The sequence below is a fragment of the Lutra lutra genome, chromosome 2 (assembly GCF_902655055.1).
Source record: "Lutra lutra chromosome 2, mLutLut1.2, whole genome shotgun sequence".
NCBI classification, from domain to species: domain Eukaryota; kingdom Metazoa; phylum Chordata; class Mammalia; order Carnivora; family Mustelidae; genus Lutra; species Lutra lutra.
In genome coordinates, this window is record NC_062279.1 from 201591586 (window position 1) to 201614200 (window position 22615).

The 22615-nt window shown below is 37.8% G+C and overlaps 1 protein-coding gene across 1 annotated transcript; it reads left to right on the forward strand.

The window, feature by feature from the left end:
- Window positions 1-740: 740 nt before the first annotated feature.
- AFP (alpha fetoprotein) lies at window positions 741-21894 on the forward strand. The gene is made up of 15 exons (XM_047719985.1): window positions 741-841; window positions 1696-1747; window positions 2767-2899; window positions 5163-5374; window positions 6498-6630; window positions 7538-7635; window positions 10189-10318; window positions 12457-12671; window positions 14412-14544; window positions 15061-15158; window positions 15707-15845; window positions 18644-18867; window positions 19982-20114; window positions 21355-21409; window positions 21745-21894. Exons 1-14 carry the CDS (start codon window positions 757-759, stop codon window positions 21397-21399), a joined length of 1830 nt encoding a protein of 609 aa, XP_047575941.1. The 5' UTR covers window positions 741-756; the 3' UTR covers window positions 21400-21409; window positions 21745-21894.
- The last annotated feature ends 721 nt before the right edge of the window (window positions 21895-22615 follow it).

The following is a 22615-nucleotide window of genomic DNA, read 5'->3' on the forward strand; positions in this document are numbered from 1 at the left end:
ATCAGGAGGCTTTTGTATGTGCTCCTTAGTATTAACATCGTCATTTTGAGCTGCTGAATGAACAGTGCAACTGATCCACTTCCGTTTGGATATACATTCAAGACTATTTTGTAACAAAATTATTACAGGGCTTGGTTCATAAGAGTGTGTGCTCAAAGTTTTCTGTTAAGCCATACACAGTATACTAAAAATGGGACCTTGCTGACATAAACTCAGGTGAAAAGGGTTTTTGAGCTAAACGTAATAATCAAGCAATGTATTCTTCAATGAAATTTGAATTGGTCAAATACAGTGTCCTGTGCCTGGCATATGACAGGCATTCACTGAATATTCTTTAAATGAAGGAATGCATTTAGTTGAATTTCATAGGAAGTCTGGAGTCTTTATGGCTTCACTAACTTTTTAATTTGAAAAATTAATAATTGTGCAATTTAGGAAAAATATTTCTTTAAATATGCTGTAGATCGAGAAGAGTACTTGTTATATTTGCAAAATAGGATGAATTTGCAAGTTTTCCTCTCTTTTTTCCCTCCCAAAAGAAGTCTGTGTCCTTGAACATAAAATGCAAATAATCCCTGGGCTGTTAATTATCGACAAGTTGTCCCATTTGCAACCTAAGAAAATAAAGTAACAGATATCCCCATACACTAACAAAAGATTACTAATTAACAGGCATTGCTTGAGAAGGGTATAAAAGAATTACAGCCAGATTTTCAATATACTCCCCCCATCATTGCCAACAACAAAATAGCAACCATGAAGTGGGTGGTATCAATTCCTTTAATTTTCCTACTAAATTTTTCTGAATCCAGAACAGTGCATAGAAATGCATATGGAATAGGTAAGATATTTTGTGTTTTCATTTTTGTCTTTTCCCTATATCAAATTTCTTAAATTTGCATTTATTCATTTGTTATGATTTATTTATATTTACAGTTCCACACGGAGGAAAAATATTTAGTGATGAACATCTTTAAATGAATAATAAACTTGTGACTTTACAAGAGGATTACAAAATCACAGTGGTGTTTAACATTACCTCTGAATGGCTTATATGGTCCACATGGAATTAATATTTTGTATATTATTTATTTAATTGGTATACACATTAACTTTGAAATATATGTATCTATATTATATCTCTAACTTTATATATGAGGCTATAATTCTGGTTCCTTCACATATAAAACCTCCTCAGACCGGTAAAGTAAGTAATATCTTTACTCTTCACTTCAGAAAAATGCACCATTATTAGACTAAAGAAGAAATGTTGTGACTGCGATATAAGTAGGCAAGTGAGCTATGGCGTAACCATGTTCAAAAGGAGGACTGAAATGTATTTTTAGTCCTTTGATTTCCAAGCCAATTAGAACACCACAGTACAGGGGGAAACCAAACAACTGGATTTTAGTGGTAACTCTATCATCAATTATTCTCGTTAACTTAGCCATTCCTTAGTCTCCTAGTTTTCTCAAGTTAAAAATGAAGGGGTTTGGATAGATGCTCCTTGATGTCATCTCAGTTGCATTGTTCTGAAATTGTATAGTTTTAACTGAAATACAAAATTGTATAGTTCTAAATTGTTCCAAAATTGTATAGTTCTAACTTAAACATACACATTTCTGCGAAATAATGATCGTTTTCCTGTTTGCGGTTGAAAACGCCATTTCTCATGGAGTTTGTCTTGCCTTTCAGCTTCCATCTTGGATTCTTCCCAATGTTCAGCAGAGGTGAATTTAGTCGACCTGTAAGTTTTGCTCATATAAATGCACTTCAAATATGAACCGATGATAATTTTAGTGAGGTAATTAAATGAAGCTGTATAGCCCTATGAGTTCTAAAAAGTATAAAAACAAATTGAAGACATTTCTTATACTGAATATCAAATTTATTTTGAAGAGGTTGAGCTGTTGGCCCACACCTTAGATAGTAACCTTGATTCCTTGAAATTCCCTGGGAAAAACCAAATCAGATCCTAGCAACTCAAGATGAGTATCATACCAGTGGTAACCACCATATATATATAAATGAATACCAATGAGATGATATTACAATAGTCTCTATTCTGAATACTACATAAATCTTAGTAGCAGATAATAGGAGGTAAAATATTCTACTTCCTATTATTTTTAGAGAGTGTGTTTTTCTTTTGATTGCTGTCTATTCCACACTCCTGAAGTTTCTAATAAGGAATTTGAAGTAGTATGTTACTGCTACTACTTGCGCCCAGAAACCTGTTAAAGCCATTCTTTGAATCAATTTATGAACACCTTGGATCAGATCTTGATCAGACTGGGAGTAGTTATACGCAGAGATCTAATGACAAATTCTTTGCTTAAATTTAAAAGGAACTATAGGATATAGATGCCCTGAGTTATAGGTACATTGCAGTGGGTGGCCTCAAAAGCAGGAACCACTATTATGGGAATTCCACATTGATTTTTTTTTTAAATTGCATTATGTTAGTCATCGTATAGTACATCACTCGTTTTTGATGTAGTGTTCCCATGATTCATTGTTTGCATCTAACACTCAGTGCTCTTGCAATTCCACTTTGATTTTTTAATAGATATGTGTATATTTTGGGGTCGACGAAGCCAGAAGATGGACATTTCTTTCTGGATGACTAGAACCTAATTTCACATAAATTTTTAGCAAAAGTTACCCCCCACACAGGTCACTTAACAGAAAACCAAAACAAAAACTACTCTTGAGAAAAAGCAGCTTGACATTTCTGTTTCTTAAGTATTATGTATTTTGTTTCAGAGCTACCATATTTTTTGCTCAGTTTGTTCAAGAAGCCACTTACAAAGATGTAAGCAAAATGGTGAAAGATACACTGACTGTAATTGAGAAATCCACTGGCAGTGAGCAGCCTGTAGATTGTTTAGAAGGCCAGGTGAGTGAATACTAATAATACTAATACTAATACCAATACTACTGCTAATACTACTACTAATAAAATCCCACCGTGATATTTGACCAAAGTTTAGCAGGCAGAGGAGCAGACACAGGGGTGGCATGAGAAACACATTTCAATATTTAAGGAGCTGTTACATGAAGGAGGAGTCGAATTAACTGTGAATTGCTAAAGAGGGCAGAAAAGAGTGGGCACCTGTTGTAAAGAGACAATAGAAGCACAGGGACTAAGAGCTAAGGTTCTGAAATTTCAGTATCTCGGTGACCATGAACATGTTACTTGACTTCTCTGAGATTTAGTTGCCTTATCTATAAAATAAAGAATAATAATAGCTTCCATTTCAGGGTTGTCATAAAAATAGATGTAATAATAGTAACAGAAGTTAGTTTTTATTACTCATACAACGTGACAGGCATTATTCTAGAGAGTGTGACATACCTATTGAGAATAAAAATAGTTTATGACCGAGAGCATAGCCCGGATGAATCACCGGAAGGCCAGAGAGCCGAGAGACCCTTGCTGGGGTCACTGGTCGAGTATCCACTTCACCTACAAATATAAATTCATTAAATCTTTACAATAATCCCAGCAGGTAAATGCTATTCTTCTAGTTGAGGAAGCTGAGGTACAGAGAGGTTAGGCAAAGTTTTTAAGGGAGACCAGAACCAGGATTTAAACTAGGTCATCGAGCTCCAAACAGCCACGCTTCGTGGGTTCGTTACACTCTGTGAGCAGCATAGCACATACTGAAGGTTGCCAGAATTAGCAAATGAGAATAACAAAATATGGAACTCACTTAACTTTGAATTTTAGTTAAATAATGAATAGGTTTTTTTTTAGTATATCTTAATGTAGAAGATCAATAAATCATAGTTATGATTGTTTATTTTATCTCAGTGGAAAAAACTAGGAACTTTATAATGATTAGAGTTAGCCACTTATGGAACAAAAGGCCAAAGAATTTTCTATCATGGTGGGGTTGATGAATGGCCAAAAGTCAATATATCTGGAATATTGCAGAGGAGATGCCCTTTAAAAGATACAAAATACTTTCCAACTCTGAAATTGATAACTTAATAAAACTCCTTGTTTTGCATCTCTATTTTTTGTCTTGTCTTGCTAATCTAAAAATATATATGAATTAAGCAAAATACATTCCATATTACAACTTTACATCCAATGAGAGGTTCACGGTGATGTTACTGGTTGGTGATTTTTCATTGCAAACTTAAAGGCATAATTTTTATGTGGCTTGGGAATTGAAAATCTTACTTAAAATTTCTAAGGTTCCTTAAATTTTAGCAGTTAATAAAAGCCAAATAAAAATTTCCTGAGAAGAACGAAACATGTATTTCTCAGAGGCATTCTTTTTTTTTTTAAGATTTTATTTATTTATTTGAGAGAGAATGAGAGAGAGAGAAAAGAGGGTCAGAGGGAGAAGCAGACTTCCTACCAAGCAGGGAGCCCAATGTGGGACTTGATCCCAGGACTCCAAAATCATGACCTTAGTCAAAGGCAGTTGCCTAACAGACTAAACCACCCAGGCTTCCTATCAGAGGCATTCTTTAGACTCTTGATGTCATCATCTGATTTTGGTAAAATTAAAGCAACAAAAAAAGTAGTTTATGTATTTTTTAAAAAGCTTATAGACATCACGGTGCCAAACTGCTTGTAATATAAAAGGGGAAAATTATTTCAATTTTTTTTTTGGGAAAATAAAATATTATATGGCCTTTTTCCTTTTAAGAGAAAGTAATTTTGTCTAACGGTCATATGTATTTCTCAAGGTTGGAAACTAAAATTCCATTTCCCAAAAGGCATGAAAGGAAGTTCTCATAGGTTGAAATTAAACATATTGGGATTTGTATAGGCAATTGTTTTTTTAGTCTGTAGTTCTGATCTGGGATATTAGAAATATGTGTTTTACAGAATTTCAAGGTAAACTCAGTTGCCTTCATTAAAAGCAAACCTTTCTTGGGATGCCTGGGTGGCTCAGTCAGTTAAGCATCTGCCTCTGGCTCAGATCATGATCCCAGAGTCCTGGGCTCAAACTCCACGTTAAACCCCATGTCAAACCCCATGTCCAGCCCCACATCCAGCCCCACATCCAGCCCCATATCCCAGGAAGTGTGCTTCTCCCCCTCCTTTGGCTCCTACCCCCACTCATGAGCTCTGTCACTCTCTTTTTAAAATAGATACATTTAAGAAACAAATAAACAAAAAATTCAAATCTTTCTTCTAGCTGTCTGTCTTTCTGGAAGAAATTTGCCATGAGAAGGAAATTTCTGAAAAATACGGACTTTCAGATTGCTGCAGCCAAAGTGAAGAGGAAAGACATAACTGTTTACTAGCACACAAAAAGGCTGCTCCAGCATCCATCCCACCCTTCCAAGTTCCAGAACCTGTCACCAGTTGTAAAGCATATGAAGAAAGCAGGGATATGTTCATGAACAGGTAAGGATCCCATTTAAAGGTAGATTAAAACTTCTGTAGGAGAGCAGTATCAAGCAGAATCTTTATTTCTGCAATTTACGGATGTACTCTAGACCATGGAGAAGTGGTAATAATGTTGCATTTGCTGAGGCCCTGGGAAATTAGGTGAGCCATTTTCAGTGCAATTTTGTTTCCACAGCACGCCTGGTAGATGTGGTAGAGACCACACACCAGACCCACCAGTTGTTCCCTTAGTATCTTGAGATGAACCTTTTTTTTTTTTTTTTTTAAAACCCATTTAATCTCTCCATTTTAGCTCACCCAAGAATATTTTAGTACCACACAAAGTGACTCCTTCTGGAGTCAAATATTTGGTGTTTCGTGTTTACCAAATTGCCTGAAAATAAAAAAAAAAAAATTAGAGTTCCAGGAAGGTTTAAGGTACAGAAGCATGGCTAGCAATTACCAAGCAGTTAAGATGTTATAGGACCATGGGTTCTTGGCATATCTGATCAGATTAATGCTCACACCAGCCTTTGAAGTCTCCTGTCCTCTTTCCTGTCATTCTTCTTCCTCCCATTTTGCAGATGAGAATACTGAAGTTTAAAAAGTTAAGATAATTCGAACTGAGGGCCGAGGGCACAGTGCTAGTACATTCCCAAGCAGGGACTTGATCTCAGGTTCTCTGTTGGGGAATCCTATATCGAACTCTCCATCACATCTGTCTTGTACATCTGAGCCAGAGAACTAGAGAGCCTGCCCTTAGACCATCTCTGCTATGGAAACTGTCACCGTGGATGATTCCATTCTGTACTGATGAGGAAAAAAAGACTCCGCTTTTCTATTTTACTTAGTGGTGGTCTGGATTTCCTGACCCCCAAACATGTCTGAGTGTGCTTATTGAAATGGACACCTTGATAAGAATTATAGTCAGCATTTCTGCCTATTTGCTTCTCATGATAAAATATAGTATTGGCGGTCAGAGTGTTTCTCCCCCTGGGGATCTGTAGTAAGTAAAATTTTTGTCAGCACATGGAAAAATTTTTGACTGTTTTTTGACTCTTTAAGCAAATTCCAGAGTCCAGTTCTAGTAGTTTTTTTTTATATACGTTTGCAAATCTTACGGCATCTTTTTGTTTCATAGGTACATCTACGAGATAGCAAGAAGGCACCCCTTTCTGTATGCACCCACGATTGTTTCTTTGGCTGACCACTACGGCAAAATAATTCCAGCTTGCTGCAAAGCTGAAAATGCAGTCGAATGCTTCCAAACGAAGGTATCCTATTTGTACAGATATCGGAACCAATACTTTAATCTGGCTATGACTCATTAAAACCAAACAAAGTTAAAAATAGAATATGCTTTGCATGCACAATACCATGTTCAGAATCAAACATATTTCAGCAGTCTGATATTCTTTAGGCTAAAACAGCTGGACTTGCTGTTTTGTATTCATTCTTTTGACCAATAATTATTACAAGATAAAAGACATGGGTTTGGGGGGCTGGAGATAAAAGAAGACAGGGATATGTATGGCTGGTAACATAAATGAAAGAGAGAGGAATAGGAGGTAAAAGATTGGGTAGAATCAGCAGGAAGAGAAAAGGAGACACAAAAGGACAGAGGAAAAAAGAAAACTATGACAAATACTTTATCATTCATTATTTCTTTTGGTCCTCAGGACAAATCTGAGGTGTAAATATCATTATCTAACCAAAGGAAACTTAGGTTTAGAGAAGTGAGTAGCTTTCTTAAGTTTGAGAGTTAGAAGAACACCCACAATTAATTACTTGCCACCAGAAGTCTAATAAGAAAAACTTCCTAAGAACTGTGACTATTCCCAGAATGTCAGGCTGTCACTTTTTTTTTTGTGTGTGACAAATGTTTAAGAGATTATCAGGTTTGAATTCATTTAAAAGTACAGTTGTTTACTCATTATCCCAAGTAAGAAAGTTATAATGTTCTTGTTTTAAGGTCTTCTAAATTCATCTGTCTGGCTTCGATGTATATAAACCAGTCTATAAGAAAGAATGAAGAAAGGTCCATAAAAATGTATCACATTTAAATTTTAGTAAAAATTTTTTATGGTTTAATGGTTTACCTGCATAGGTTGTTTTTCTAATTATCAGCACCTGTAAAGGAAAATACATCCTTTCCTAACATCTTGTTTCTTCTGTATCTAGACAGCATTGATTACAAAAGAATTAAGAGACAGCAGTTTGTTAAATCAACATATATGCGCAGTGATGAAAAATTTTGGACCCCGAACCTTCCGAGCCATGTAAGTTTAAGCAGTATCTAGGGAAGAAGGTGAGATCTGCAAAACTACCATTTTGCTGTTTGAGCTCATTTTTCTCATTGTCACTGTGATAGAGAATGAAGGTTCCTTCGATAAGAGCTCATGGCTTAGGATCATGAAACTCCAGGATTGGAAGGATGCTAACCCACGGACTTGCTGCTTAACACTTCTTTTTTTTTTTTTTTTTTAAGATTTTATTTATTTATTTGACAGAGAGAGAGATCACAAGTAGGCAGAGAGGCAGGCAGAGAGAGAGGAGGAAGCAGCTCCCCGCTGAGCAGAGAGCCCGATGCGGGCTCGATCTCAAGATCCTGGGATCATGACTTGAGCTGAGCCACCCAGGCACCCGAAAAATTACCCTTTCTCAGAAAAAAAAGGAGATCTTGTGATAACTCAGCCCAAGCATCCCTTCCCTATGTCTTCACATGACAGTCATCTACTCTAGCCCCCACTACCATGCTGTCCCACCTACCTTCCAAACCCCACCCGCCTCTCCGGGCACAGCAGGTGTCCTTCTCCATAAGTCTCCTTCCAATCCTGCTTTACTGCTCAACACTTTTTAAAGCCTACTTAATTGACCTCTATCTCATATTCAATCTCTGTTGTTAGGATAAAGAGGAATACAAAAAAATCCCAAACAGTTAATCATCTAGTTCAGCTGCTTCATTTTTACATATGAATAAACTGGGACCCAGGGAGATTAGAGCCCTTTACTCAAGACCACACTGCCTGTCAGCAGAACCCAGTTTTCTAGGTCCTGATCAGGATTTATTTTCCTTACACCTATTTGTCTGCTAGGTCAGTGATCTTGGATTGTTTGTATGCTGACAGTTGAGACTTTGACATCAGATGTTTCAGAATCAGAATCACCAATGGTCTAGGCTGCGCTACACGGCACGGCTGCCGCTCTCTGTATGCAGCTCCCACGCAGTGAATAAGGAACTCAGTGTGCTCCAGGTGGAAAAGACATACCAGATTTTACAGACTTAGTATGAGAAAGAGAATGTATAATATCTTCTTAATAGGTTTTTATGCTAATTGCATATTGAAATTTTTTTTTAAAGAATTTTTTGATTCCTATGGAGTTGACACACAATGTTACATTAGTTCAGGTATACAGCATAGTGATTCAATTTCTCCATAAGTTATGGTCTGCTCACAACAGGTGTTGCTACCATCTGTCGCCACACAACGCTATCACAATATCATTGACTGTACTCCTTCTGCTGTGCCTTTTTATTCCCACGACTTTTTCATCCCATAAGTGGAAGCCCATGTCTTCTACTCCCTGCACTCATGTTGCTCCTGCTCATGCCCCGTTTCTCTGGCAGCCGTCAGTTTGTTTGTAGGTCTGATTCTGTTATTCATTTGTTTTATTTTTTAGCTTCCACAGAGGAATGAAATCGTAGGTTGAATTGGTATTATTTCTGACATAGTGCGGTCAAAAATATTATTAGGATGGATTTAACTGTTTCCTTTTTTAGCTTTTAATGTGGCCACTAGAAAATTTGATACTATGTAACTGGCTTCAAGTGCTTCAATTTTTATGATGAGACATTTCTAGTCAGGGAAAATATCTGAGATGTCAACGGAAGAGTATTAAGTCCATGCATTCAAAGTTTATTTATTTCTTTGCTTGGTAAATTACGCATTTAAGCATATTGTACACAGTGGAGATCTAGGTTAAAGTTTGTAGTCATGGAGTTAGTTCCAAGACTGAAATTTTTTTCTTGGAATAGGTCAGATGTTGCTTTAAATACCTTCCAATGCTATTAGATTGATTCATGAATTGATTCATAAATTGCTTTCAGTTTATCTTACTAATAAAACATAAATTAAAATATTATTATAATGACTTTTATCAATCACTATCCATACGTAATTACCTTTAAATGTTATTCATTCATAAAGAAAATCTACCCTTATCAGAAGCGGCAACACTACAGTTGCTTCCTTCATCTAGAGATCTCTTAAAATTTAAGGAAATATGTAGAAGTTACAAGACTTTTTACTTCTAACGTCCCTTTTGGGCCACACTACGTGGCTTGGCATTTTGACATGTCTGGATGTTTAGTCTGCTGTACTTTCTTGTCTCACTTCATTGATTTGCCCATATACACCCTTTCCTGTATTCCCTCAAAATTTTTTTCTCCTAAGTAAAAAATGATTGTTATTCTCATGGAATTTTCTATTTCTTAATTGTCTGTCCTTTTAATTTTTTCCTGCCAACTCACGATGGTAACTCCAAACAGCCAGCATCGTGGATGAACAGTGGAAAGATAGATTTCCTCTAGATTCACAGAAAGGGTGTTAAAGACAAATAAATCATGTCCAAACTACTTGTGGGGACAGGTCAATTTAGAAAGCAATTGCCATGAAAGATTGGGCTGGAATTGACAGGACTTAGAACACTTTACCTCTTCTTTTGAGATAGCAAGAGCACTTCAGTTCTTGGGAGCAGCAACTACACTAATACTCTATTATTTAATGTTGGTCGATAACCAGGAGTGACTTCCATTTCCTTCCCTCCTTTAGAACGGTTACGAAACTGAGTCAAAAGTTTTCCAAAGCTAATTTTACTGAAATTCAGAAACTGGTTCTGGATGTGGCCCACATACATGAGGAATGTTGCAGAGGAAACGTGCTGGAGTGTCTGCAGGATGGGGTAAATAGTCTTGCCTCCTGAGATAATTCCACTTCCTTTTCTTTCTTTTGACTGTCATTCTAAATGGGAGAAAGCTGTCCGAGCTGGTCACAGGGCAGGGTAACTAGGTGGCTGAGGAAAGTTACAGACTTCTTGGTAGTGAAACTGAAACCATCCTCTACTTTCACTTAAGCGATGTTTTCCTCCCGTGAGCTGATCAGTGCTCCTTCATTCCTCCTTCTGAGGTAGACTGTAAACTCCACATAGGATCTTGGGGTAGGGGAGGGGCAGACTCTTTACTCATAACAAATTTGTTTTTCCATCCATTTGTTATTTCACTTGAAAAATATATATTGAATACTTTCTGTGTGCTAGACACAGTGAAGAACACTTGTTAGGAAGGCACGCGCTCAGGGAATTTCTAGTCTGGTAGAGATGAGACGCATAGGGACTGTCTTCTGTTTACTGTTATCTCCACAGGCTGACAGCATGGAAGCACATGGAAGGGGCTCTCTTATACCGATAGATAGATAGATAGATCTATTCTTTGAATACAGCAAAGTAGCACAAGAAACAAAAAGAACACAAGAAACTGTTCTACAAGGTACAAAGCTAAACATGCCAAAGAGAAGTATGGATAGAGGGCTCTAGGAGAATTAAAAACCAAAGCCCCAACCCCTCCAACACAGAACCCTTGAGCATGCCATAGTTGGTCACCAATTAAGCAGTGTGGCATTCATCTATTTTGGGCCAACCTTAGACTTCTTACCTACTGTGCCAGAGGCCTGTCTATCCCCAGATTACTCCCTCTCCAGTCCCTGGTGGGACACCTTCTTCTCCAAGAAAGTTTAAAATCATTGCTCTTAGATATTCAAATGGCTTGAAATTCTGGGCTTGGACATGGTTTCCAAAAGGTCAAATGTGAGGATAAAATGCTTATTTCAGCTGGTCCTTCCACAGTTTGGCTGAAAGAGTCCTGGAAGTCATCCAGAAGCTGAGGCTGTGAGAGGCCCCAAGGGGACGGTGTCCGAGCCTGGGCAGAGATCCTGGTATGAGGAACGGGGGAATAGTTCCAAAGACAGATTTCCAATTTCATTTATTTTTCTTTTTAGAAGTTTCTACCTGCATAGTAGGCACCACAAAAAGAACTCTTTTGTTTTTCTTTGAAGTGAGTTTTCTTGGTTTTAGTTGACAGTTTTACTATTACCTCTATAGGCACTTAAAAATTATTTTTCCATTTTTGGAGCTCATAACCACCCTTTTCCTTTAAGATGGAAAAATTAATTTCAGTACGGCATGTAAATCGATTTTAATGACTGAAGAATGCTTTCTAATTGTCCTTATTGAGATAGCATTTTTATTTATTTATTTTTTTTTTAAAGATTTTATTTATTTATTTGACAAAGATAACAGTTGGCAGAGAGGCAGGCAGCGAGAGAGAGGAAGGGAAGGAGGCTCCCCGCTGAGCAGAGAGCCAGACATGGGGCTCCATCCCAGGACCCTGAGATCATGACCTGAGCAGAAGGCAGAAGCTTTAACCCACTGAGCCACCCAGGCGCCCCAATACATAGCATTTTTAGTCCCCTGACAGTTACGTGTCGGCTCTGCTTCATTCTGGCCCCCTAGATGAGCTGCCATTTCATTATAGCCTGCCCTCTGGAGGTCACAGCGGGTCACTGCCGATCATTCTGTTGCAGTGGAGCAGAAAGTTTGCTCTCCGTATTAGGACACTGACCGCAAACTTTGTCCAGGAGCAAATTTCAATAGGAGTAGAAGATATACACCAATGTGCATGTCATTCAGTTTGAAGAGGATATTTCTCTCTTGTTTTAAAAATCTCCCTAATACAATAAAATAGGTTTTAGCTGACCACTATGAAAAGAAGAATTGAAAAAAAAAAAAAAGGGTTAGATGAGAAGGAGTGAGGAAAGGCAAACTAGGGTGAAAAAGCACTAAAATGCGAGACAAGGTAGGATGCCTTTTTTCTATTCCTTCCTTTTTTCTTTCCTTTCCCTCCCACCTCTCCTTTCTATTCTCCCTCCAGCCTTTGTATCCTCCCTCCCACCCTCCCTCCTTTCCTTCCTTTCTTAAAACTGGCCCTGAGGTCCTGCATTAAAGAATAAACCTTTAAAACTTATACTTTATTTTTCCTATTACAGGAAAAAATTATGTCCTACATATGTTCTCAACAAGATATTCTGTCAAGCAAAATAGCAGAATGCTGCAAATTGCCCATACTTGAACTTGGTCAATGCATAATTCATGCAGAAAATGATGACAAACCTGAAGGCTTATCTCCAAATCTAAATAGGTTTTTAGGAGAGAGAGATTTCAACCAATTTTCTTCAAGGGAAAAAGATCTTTTCATGGCAAGGTAACACACTCTGTAAATGTATGTTCACATAAGTAAAGATTAGGATGTAGCTGACAGCTTTGTGTGGCTGAAATGGGGAATGATGGCTATGGTTTTTGAGCTTAGTATGTGAGGTTGAGGCTAGAATGTTCTGAGCCAAAATATATTTAAGCAGGTTAAGTAGGAAACAAGGAAATGGGATCTATCCTATACTGATGAAACTTTCACTGTTGCTGTTATTGGCTGAAGTTATATTTTATTTTGTATCAATTTCTCTGGCATCAGAAGCATTGTCATGCCATCTTCATATGGATTACTCGTATGAAGACCACCACTGAGCTTCCAAATATGATATAAATACTTTGTGATAAGAAGGGCTCATGGTGAAGAATGTGCTTTTTCATTGGGCATATTTTAAGAACTTTCCCTCAAAGCTTAACTCCAGTGATAGGTAGAAGGGCTTTCATTAGGACAGTTTATTTGCTATTTATTTAATGTATGTTTTATTTTTGTAAGAAAATCAAAACATATGTTGAGACACTTGCAGCATAGTAGTTAATTGTATCACTGTAACTGATAGGACATGTTCCCATTCTATTTGCCTTTAAGGGAAGCAAAGCATCAAGTTAATACATTGTCCTTTAGTGTACAGTGTGTGTCTATGGACACCATGAGAGGAGGGATTTGGGCAACTCTAAAGATATTATGCCTAATGATCACCAAAGGTCTTTATAAATTTAAGAGTCTGCTTCTAATGTAATAATAAAAAAGGCCCAATTTTCTTTTTAATATTCCCTAAGGATATCACTCTATAGTTGCTTTCAGACTGGACATTCACACAGTTTGCACTGCTCAGTAAAATTACGCACACAAGAGCAAAGTCCAGATTGAAGAAAGCTGCATTGACAATTTATTGGTGGCAGAATTAATATGACTTACTTCTATAACTTGGAAATACAATTAGTAAATCCAAGAATTATCTTTAAATTGACCCACCTGATTGAAGAAAGCTGCATTGACAATTTATTGGTGGCAGAATTAATATGACTTACTTCTATAACTTGGAAATGCAATTAGTAAATCCAAGAATTATCTTTAAATTGACCCACCTGAACATCCAACGTTAATTGTTTAACAGAAATTGTTCTTCACTTAGAAAGGTTCTTTGCAGTAGAAATTTTCTCAGCTGAGAATGATCTTCCCCCAGATCCTTATGTGGTTTCCCTCACCCAGGTTCTGTTCTAAAAGAGAGGCCCAAAGTGACATTTCTTAAACAATGCTGTCAATCAGGAGTCACTTTTCCCTTTCTATCGTATCTTCCTTCATTTCTCTTCACTGATTTATCACCACCTGAATTTGATGACCTACTTCTTGTTTAAGAAATTTCTTGTTTAAGAAAAGACTGCTTGTATAAGGTATGCTTTTGAGAGGTCAGGCATTTTATCTTATACATTATTGAATCCTTACTGCCTGGAGAAATGCTTACATAGAGTAGGTGCTGGAAAAAACATTTGTTGAATGAATGACTGTGAAGTTCATAATTGAAAAACACAGGTGAAGAGTGCAGAAGAAAACAAAATACCATTTTAGAACAATTGAAGGGATTGTTATTTGTATTAATGGTTTTACCATGCATATAGTACAAGTCATAATTTGATTTCCAGGTTTATGTATTTGAATTTTCACTTTTGCATTCCATATAACATGGGAATAAATTGTCTCATAGTTCCAGTAACAGGATATTTTTCACACATATTTCAGATTTACTTATGAATATTCGAGAAGACATACGAAACTTGCTGTCCCAGTTATTCTAAGAGTCGCTAAAGGATACCAGGAATTATTGGAGAAGTGCTCCCAGTCTGAAAACCCTCTTGATTGCCAGGATAAAGGGGTAAATTGCTCTAGCTTTGAGGAGAGTCTGAAAAACTTCATGGAGGTTACCCATCAAAAATGCTTTTTGTTTGAAAGCATCTAGGTATTAACTAGTAGCTAGCTAATCTATTTAGTAGTCATCTAGATATTAAGTAGTTATTAAATAATAGTAAACAACTAGTGGTCTACTTTCGAAGTAAAAATGGTAACCAAAATTTCCTTGACACACAGAATAAAACTAATAATCATTGTTGAACAATTCCAGAAAAGCAGGAATTTGTACAGAAAGAACTGTAGTCCTTTATCCAAAGATTGAATTCTGTGTAATTCACAAAGTTTTAATCTGCCCAAAGTCCATTTGCTTTAATTCTCACAATTCATACTTCATTATCTTTAGTATTTAAAAAAATGTCTAAAATTACTTTTTTCTAAGATTGGTGTCATAATAAAATAATATGTTATTGATTAATTTTTACATACGAAGTTTTGTGTCCAGGAAGAGAAAAAAAGTATGTAATAATGCTGGTATTTTCAGGAAGAAGAATTAGAGAAATACATCCAAGAAAGCCAAGCATTGGCAAAGCGAAGCTGTGGCCTCTTCCAGAAACTAGGAGAATACTACTTACAAAATGCGTAAGTTTTTTTAAACAGTATTTTTCGTGATTTAAAATGATGATCTAGTGAGGGAAATACCAACCTAAATTAGTCACCCAACACTACTCTAATTTCAGGCCCCTTTTCAGATTGAAAATCAATGTACTCTGATCACCCAGTTTCCCTTATGAGGTGGGCACCCCCATTTCCTTCTTTTAGGGAGGAAGAAGAATGACATGTGAATGATCTTTGGTACTGGCTTTGGCTTCCTCCAGTTGTGCAGATTTTTGGAGTCTGTCATTGTTGAAACAAGGAATAGATCAAAATTAAAATCACTGAAGCTTTGATGTTGGCAGTAGAAGTCAGCCCACCATCCCGAGTCTGTTTTCACGTTGTGATACGTTGATAGAAGAGAAGTGCCGTGGTGGTTGTTAGAGTAAATGCATCTTGAAAGGTGGTCTTAGTATCATGTGCCTAAAACAAATGAGCTGATTTCAGGGCTTCTGATATCAAAAAAGGTGTTGGAGGAGTGAGGAGCCCCAAAACTCACGAATGACTCAGGATTTGGTGAAAAATGCTTCTTCCAGGTTTCTCGTTGCATACACAAAGAAGGCCCCTCAGCTGACCCCACCTGAGCTGATGGCCTTTACCAGGAAAATGGCAACGGCAGCAGCTACTTGTTGCCAACTCAGTGAGGACAAACAGTTGGCTTGTGGCGAAGGAGCGGTGAGTGTTTTCTTTAGTCCCGTTGTGTTTCTGCCCCATTTGGCTTGAAACAGTCTCGTGATTCCCACTTAGAGGAAATGGTAAAAACTGCTGTGGAGATGGCTTTACCAGACTAGTTCAACTCGTTCAGCTGGAGAGGCTGTGCACTCAGCTCTGAACAGCGGGCATGTGGCCAGCCTTCCTGTCCTTCTAGAATGGCTGGTGGGCGTGCAGCCAATGTATCCAACACTGTTCAAGCAAGCTTTATGGACAAGAAAGATAGAATAACCAACATGTCACTCAGTTTGTGATTTTTTCTTTTGGTTCACTAAATACTGTTAAGAAAAAGAAGATGACTAAGAAGAAGATAAGGAGAACCGAGGAATGAGTCTATTGGATTTCAAACTCCCCTACACCTTGAGGCCCTGCATCTCACTGTCACCTTTCCTAAACCAACCTGGAGACCGTCACTTCACCCTAATAACAACATAGGAATTTTTCAGGATTACACTAAAGACCCATACTGTACTTTTTTAAAAAAAGTATTATCTCATTTAATGATTATAATACTCCCTTTTGGTATGCCCCATTACCATCTTCACTTTATAGATAAAGACAATGAGGCTCAAAGAAGTTATGTTAGGACAAGCTCTCCCAGGTAGGAAATGGTGGGTCTGATATTTGGATGCATATGCACGTCTTTCCATAGCCAAGCTCCAGCACCCAAGGCCATACCTTCTTCAGAGTTTCCTTGCCGGTCTCATACACCTCTGCTGCTGTGCTATTATCCCCTTACATCTAGTTCACACATATATCTCAGTTACGCCGCTTTGCACCCATGAGCACTGAGTTCAGTCTAATGGACACAGTGAAAAAAAAATGTGAATTGGGTTAAAAAAATGAAAGCTTCACTTCTGAGAGCTGAAAATTAGTCACTTTATTTTCAGCCATACTTATATGTTTGCCTTTTGTAATATAATCTTATTACACTAGGGATATTTCCCCCCCTTTAATAAGGTAAAGAGTATAGAACAGGGTAAGTCCTTCTGAATAGTAGCATGACTTTCTAATGTCACTGGTGTCATACATAAGATTATAGGCTGAATTTTCTTTCATTATTTTTTCCCCTTAAGATCACAATTGTGAATACAATTGTACATTTATTGTTGCCCTTTTCTTCTTTCTGATGCCGAGGAATTACTTGCTAGCTAGTCATCATGTCTTGGAATTTTCCACCAAAAGTTAGGAGTAAAAAGATCCCTGTGATTCAGCACCTTCTTTATCATTTATTGAATTCCACACGTTGAGAGGCTGCAGGGACACAGGATGTTGTAACAGATCAGAAGTGTCGGTTCTGGAAGCCTCCTGCCCACGCCCGCATCCCACTTCCACCACTTGTTAGTAGTGTCACTCTGGAAAGCGAGTTTTATCTCTAGGCTTGAGCTTTTTCAGCTGACATTTAGGAATAAGAATTGTACCACCCACATAGGATGACTGTCTTAAATGAGGTAATCCTTGTAACTCATTCAGCACTGGCCCGATACACAGTGCGCACACAAAACATCTTGCGTTATTACGAGTTATTACGAGTTATTGCTAGGTGTTTAAGAAATATCTCTGAAGTGTGGAAGGTAGGAGGAGTCTACATTAGGAAAGCCCTAAAAGACACACACACACAAACACACCTTAGCCTTCTTTCTTTTCTTTTTCTTCTTCTTCTTTTTTTTTTTTTAAGATTTATTTATTTATTTTAGAGAGACAGTGAGTGTGCTTGCGAAGGCAGGAAAGGGGCAGATGGAGAGGGAGAGACAGAATCTTCAAAAGAGACTCCCAACTGATCACAGAGTCCCAGGCAGGATGATCCCATGACCCTGAGATCATGACCCGAGCCAAAATCAAGAGTCAGACACTTAACTGAATGAGCCACCCAGAACCCCAGACTTACGTTTTTTCAGTTAAGGTTATATATTAGCCACATGCATGCATGTGTGCATGTGTGCATGTGTGTATGTGTGCATGTGTGCATGTGCGTATGTGTGTATGCATGCATGTGTGCATGTGTGCATGTGTGCATGTGTGTATGTGTGCATGTGTGCATGTGTGCATGTGTGTATGTGTGCATGTGTGCATGTGCGTATGTGTGTATGCATGCATGTGTGCATGTGTGCATGTGTGTATGTGTGCATGTGTGCATGTGTGCATGTGTGTATGTGTGCATGTGTGCATGTGCGTATGTGTGTGTGCATGCATGTGTGCATGTGTGCATGTGTGTATGCATGCATGTGTGCATGTGTGCATGTGCGTATGTGTGTATGTGTGCATGTGTGCATGTGTGTATGTGTGCATGTGTGCATGTGTGTATGTGTGCATGTGTGCATGGGCGTATGTGGATAGGCTAGGCTTGCTCAGTTCTTTCCTTCAGAAAGCGAGTCTCTGGATCCCAAAAATAAGATGGAAAGCTCAGCTAGATATACATGAAAAATTTAAGCCATGTATTGATTTCTTAGGTCAGGGCAGGTAATTGTTTCCCCAATGTAATTGGAAATGCATTTCAAACAGCTGACGACTATCTGAAAGGACTATCTCCAACGTTACCTTTGGAATACCTGCCTCTAAATGGTGAGGTTTATACCAAACAGACGGGTAAAAATGAATCCGCAATGTGGCAACACACGACCCTCCATAGATAACAAATTTTTCTGTAATATTAATTATATATTACTGGGCATTAAAAATCGCAATGCTTCTCTGGAAACCTGAGTCACTTAGTGGCTAATGTTTAATCGCCTTGCTGTCTTCTTTCTCATTCTTCCAACCAGGCCGATCTTATTATTGGACAATTGTGCATCAGGCATGAGGAGACTCCTGTAAACCCTGGTGTCGGCCAGTGCTGCACTTCTTCATACGCCAACAGGAGGCCGTGTTTCAGCAGCTTAGTGGTGGACGAAACATACACCCCTTCACCCTTCTCTGCCGATAAGTTCATCTTCCATAAGGATCTGTGCCAAGCTCAGGGTGTAGCACTGCAAACAATGAAGCAACAGTAAGAAATCATCATTTGCTAGCATGGAGAAGACCAATGACATGAAATAGTAGTTGAGATTTCTATCTTACACACCCGACAATCTTGGGCTTGTTAGGAGAACATTACTGCCTCAAAACACTGAAGGTGGCTTTTAAAAATAGTTCTGTTTCAGTGTCTTCACAGCCTCCTTGGAACATAGATCTGGAAAAATTCACAGGGGCAGACAATTTTTTGTTTGTAAAAATAGTCTCCATTGTAACTCTTGTTGTGTTATGTGTTGGGACTGAGGGAAAGCAGGCAATCTATTTTGGAGATTAGTATATGTCTTGGCAGTAAGTTTGGGTACTTCCATTCCAAAACACTGGAAAAACACCATTGACTCTTTTTTTCACTCTGTTTACTTTTTGAAAAGAATAAGCATAATATTTGATTCAACCATGAAGTATGGGTGTTGTGAGATGGAATGCACATTTCAGTTCATTGTGGGAGGCATTCTGTAATGGCGATGGTAATCCAAGTTGATGCAACTTATGTTCTCCAAATTCCCATGCATTTTAACACTCACTTGCTCTCCCTTCATTTCGGAGATCTCGTTCTTCCCTTTTCCACTGTCACAACCTATGTCATGTTCCAAGGTACAATAAGAATGCTGCCTCCTCTGACAAGTCTTCCCTATTCCCTGGTCAACATTAATTCCCACATGAAGGTGTTGCTAATTGAGTAGTGTAGGTGTTTGGTGGAGCCAATGCTCAGTTAAGGGTGTGATAATTATGGACGGCGGGAGTTTGGAGATCTGGGCTTTTGAGTATGGACAGAATGTACTTTAGAGTGGAGAACTGGAAAGGAGACAAGTAAGAAAAAGACCATGTCTTACTACACCTAAGTATGGTACAACTATAAAATCATGTTCCACCTATAATCTGCACAAATCCAGAGCAGTGGAGCACCTGTTTATTTCTAGCCTCTGTCTTTCTGATGAAGGCATTGGACATAGTAAAACTTGTAAGTCTGGTAGGGGTTGATGGAATGAGGGTTTGTGGTGGAGGGTCACAAGGGCTCTAAAAATTTTCCTCTAGGAAGGCTTTAGAAAAGTACCTTTGCATAACAGATTTCTCTTTTGTTTAAATTATAGATTTCTCATTAACCTTGTGAAGCAAAAGCCACAAATAACAGAAGAACAACTTGAGGCTGTCATTGCAGATTTCTCTGGTCTACTGGAAAAGTGCTGCCCAGGCCAAGAGCAGGACGCCTGCTTTGAGGACGAGGTGTGTGCAGTTCATTTTCACACTTGAAATCCTTGGGAGCTGTTTTCTGTAATGCATAATGAAAAGAATAGTTCACTAATCTAGACCTTGAAAATAATGCCAGAGAGATTTTAATTTATTGAGAAATAGATTGAAGGATTTTATGCTATGTAAGAAATAATCCCAATTTTCTCACTAAATATTAGGAAGAAGCGTAATTTTCAAATATGTTAAGAGAATTAGTAAGTTTGATTTGTTTCCTGGTAGAGGAAACTATAAAGTGAACATATAATTAACGGATGATAATTTAGACAGTCTCTGGCCTAAAACTGATCAAGTCAGCTAAATGAATTAAAAGGATTTAATAGCAAAATAATTGTGCAAACAAAATATTGGGGAAATATTTTATAAAAAATATTTTGAATTCATTTAGGAGCATGCCTTGGTATTCCAACAGACTAGTGATTAGGAATTAAGCTTATCATTTAGCAATTTTAACTGGATTTGTAATTGGCTACATTTAGTTCATATTACTAAATATATTTGAATATAGCATCATTATAATTTTATTTAATTTTAAAAATGAGAGAAAGAGCCCACAAGCAGGGGGAGCTGCAGAGGGAGAGGGAGAGGGAGAAGCAGGCTCCCCGCTGAGCAAGGACACCTTTCCCCACCACCAATCAGGGCTTGATCCCAGGACCCTGGTGTCATGACCTGAGCTGAAGGCAGACTCTTAAACCACTCAGCCACCTAGGGGCCCATCATCTTTATAATTTTAAAAGATATCCTATGATTCTGCGTTTTTGCTAAGTGTATATTTACCAGTGTGGCTGTGTTTTTAGTAGAAGAGGATGGAACACAGGTAACTAAATCAGATAAGACAAAACTGGTAAAAGAGGCTTGATGTAAACCATTTCGGATAAATGTCCCTTGACAAGAGAAGACATTCATGTAGGTATAGAGACCGTTAACCCGTGGTGACTGTACTTTGTCTGCAAACCTTCCAATTTCTATGACTGACCGGTGGAGGAAGGTGAGGGCTGTGGTGATGATTGGTCACAATTTGGAGAGTGGCATTGTTAGAACAAACTCTCTCTGCTGTAGTATGAGTGGATTTTTTTTTCTCTGACTTCCATTGTCCCAGCTTGTTGGCATCAGAGATGTACTTGAATTCACCCCTGGATAATGGAGAGTTACCTGTATATCTAACACAGTCCTTCATTTCTTTGTCTGATGACTTTTATTCGTTTTTAATTTTCAGGGTCCAAAACTGATTTCAAAGACTCGAGCTGCTTTGGGAGTTTAAATTAATTCAGGTAACAAAAAGTTCAAACAAGGATAAATAGAGTGAGCATTCTCCCAAAATATTGGTCCATAGTGAAATACGTCCTAAGACCTACCGTTAAATTCTTTTCTTAAAAATAAATGCGATTCAACAAAAAGTTTATGTTAAAACACCAGAGCAAAGTTGCATCCATGATGGTAACTCAACAACCTCAAAGTTCTCTTGGGTTGTTTCTAAGTTTTCAGAGAATGCCATCAGAAGACCTTCCCTTCTATTTAGTATTTCTCTGATGTAAAATAATAGAACCAGTTACCTTCTGCACCCATTTATTAAGTTAGAATTTAATATATTTTGTTCATATTACAGGGGGAAGAAAAGGAGACAAAATAAGTCCTTATGGTTTGGTGTGAATCTTTTCCTTTAATTTTAACTGAGATAGTCCTTTTTGTGAATTAATGATATGATCAAGACTTTAATGTGAGATTTCTCTGTCATATAAATAAAGTATCTCCAAATGTTTCCTTTTTCCTAGTGTGCTTATTTATGGAAATTTAGAGATGGCTTTTAAAAGTAGTTATGTATACCATTATCTGGAGCAGATTCTGATAAATAAGCATTGGGTCTTGGTTGTTGTGGGAGATTAAAGCCACTCAAGGGTAGACTTACAACCCTCAAGGTTAGATTCCCTGGTGCACTAAAAACAAAAAAAGATGTTCAAGTTAAGCACTGTGATGCCAGGGCACTTTGTTCATTAAATGACACTTTTATTTAAACAGATACACTGGATATGAAAAAAGAAAGTATTATGATTTTATGGGATCCATCAGGAATGATACTACTTAAAATTTAACCTCTACTTTTTTTTCAGTCTTTTTCAGTTGTCTATTCACAGACTAAAATACAAGTGTTCATTGTAGTTGTCTTGATTAAATATTATTAATATATTTAGCAGTTGATTTTTCTTAGTTCACAAGTATATACTAAGCACTCATGGGGTACCAGGTCCTGTTCTAGGTGCAATCACGGTCCTCCAGGTGCTCCAGCAGAGAAGGAAGCAACTAATAGCAATGCATTGAGATTATGGTCACCATAGAGATGGCAACAAATTGCGGGACAGATCAATGGGTAGATGAGGCCAATTCTGCCTGAGGAAAGGTTCACACTGAGACAGGCAGACTTTTAAGAAGCATCTTGGAAGATGAGTGAGCATTCATCAGTTAACGTAAAGAGGAAGTCC

Bases quoted from the DNA above. Each gene is read 5' to 3' on its own strand.
- AFP (XM_047719985.1), top strand. From the start codon at position 757: ATGAAGTGGGTGGTATCAATTCCTTTAATTTTCCTACTAAATTTTTCT. The intron at 6,631-7,537 runs GTATCCTATTTG...TTCTGTATCTAG, and splicing joins TCGAATGCTTCCAAACGAAG to ACAGCATTGATTACAAAAGA. The intron at 20,115-21,354 runs GTGTGTGCAGTT...TTTAATTTTCAG, and splicing joins ACGCCTGCTTTGAGGACGAG to GGTCCAAAACTGATTTCAAA.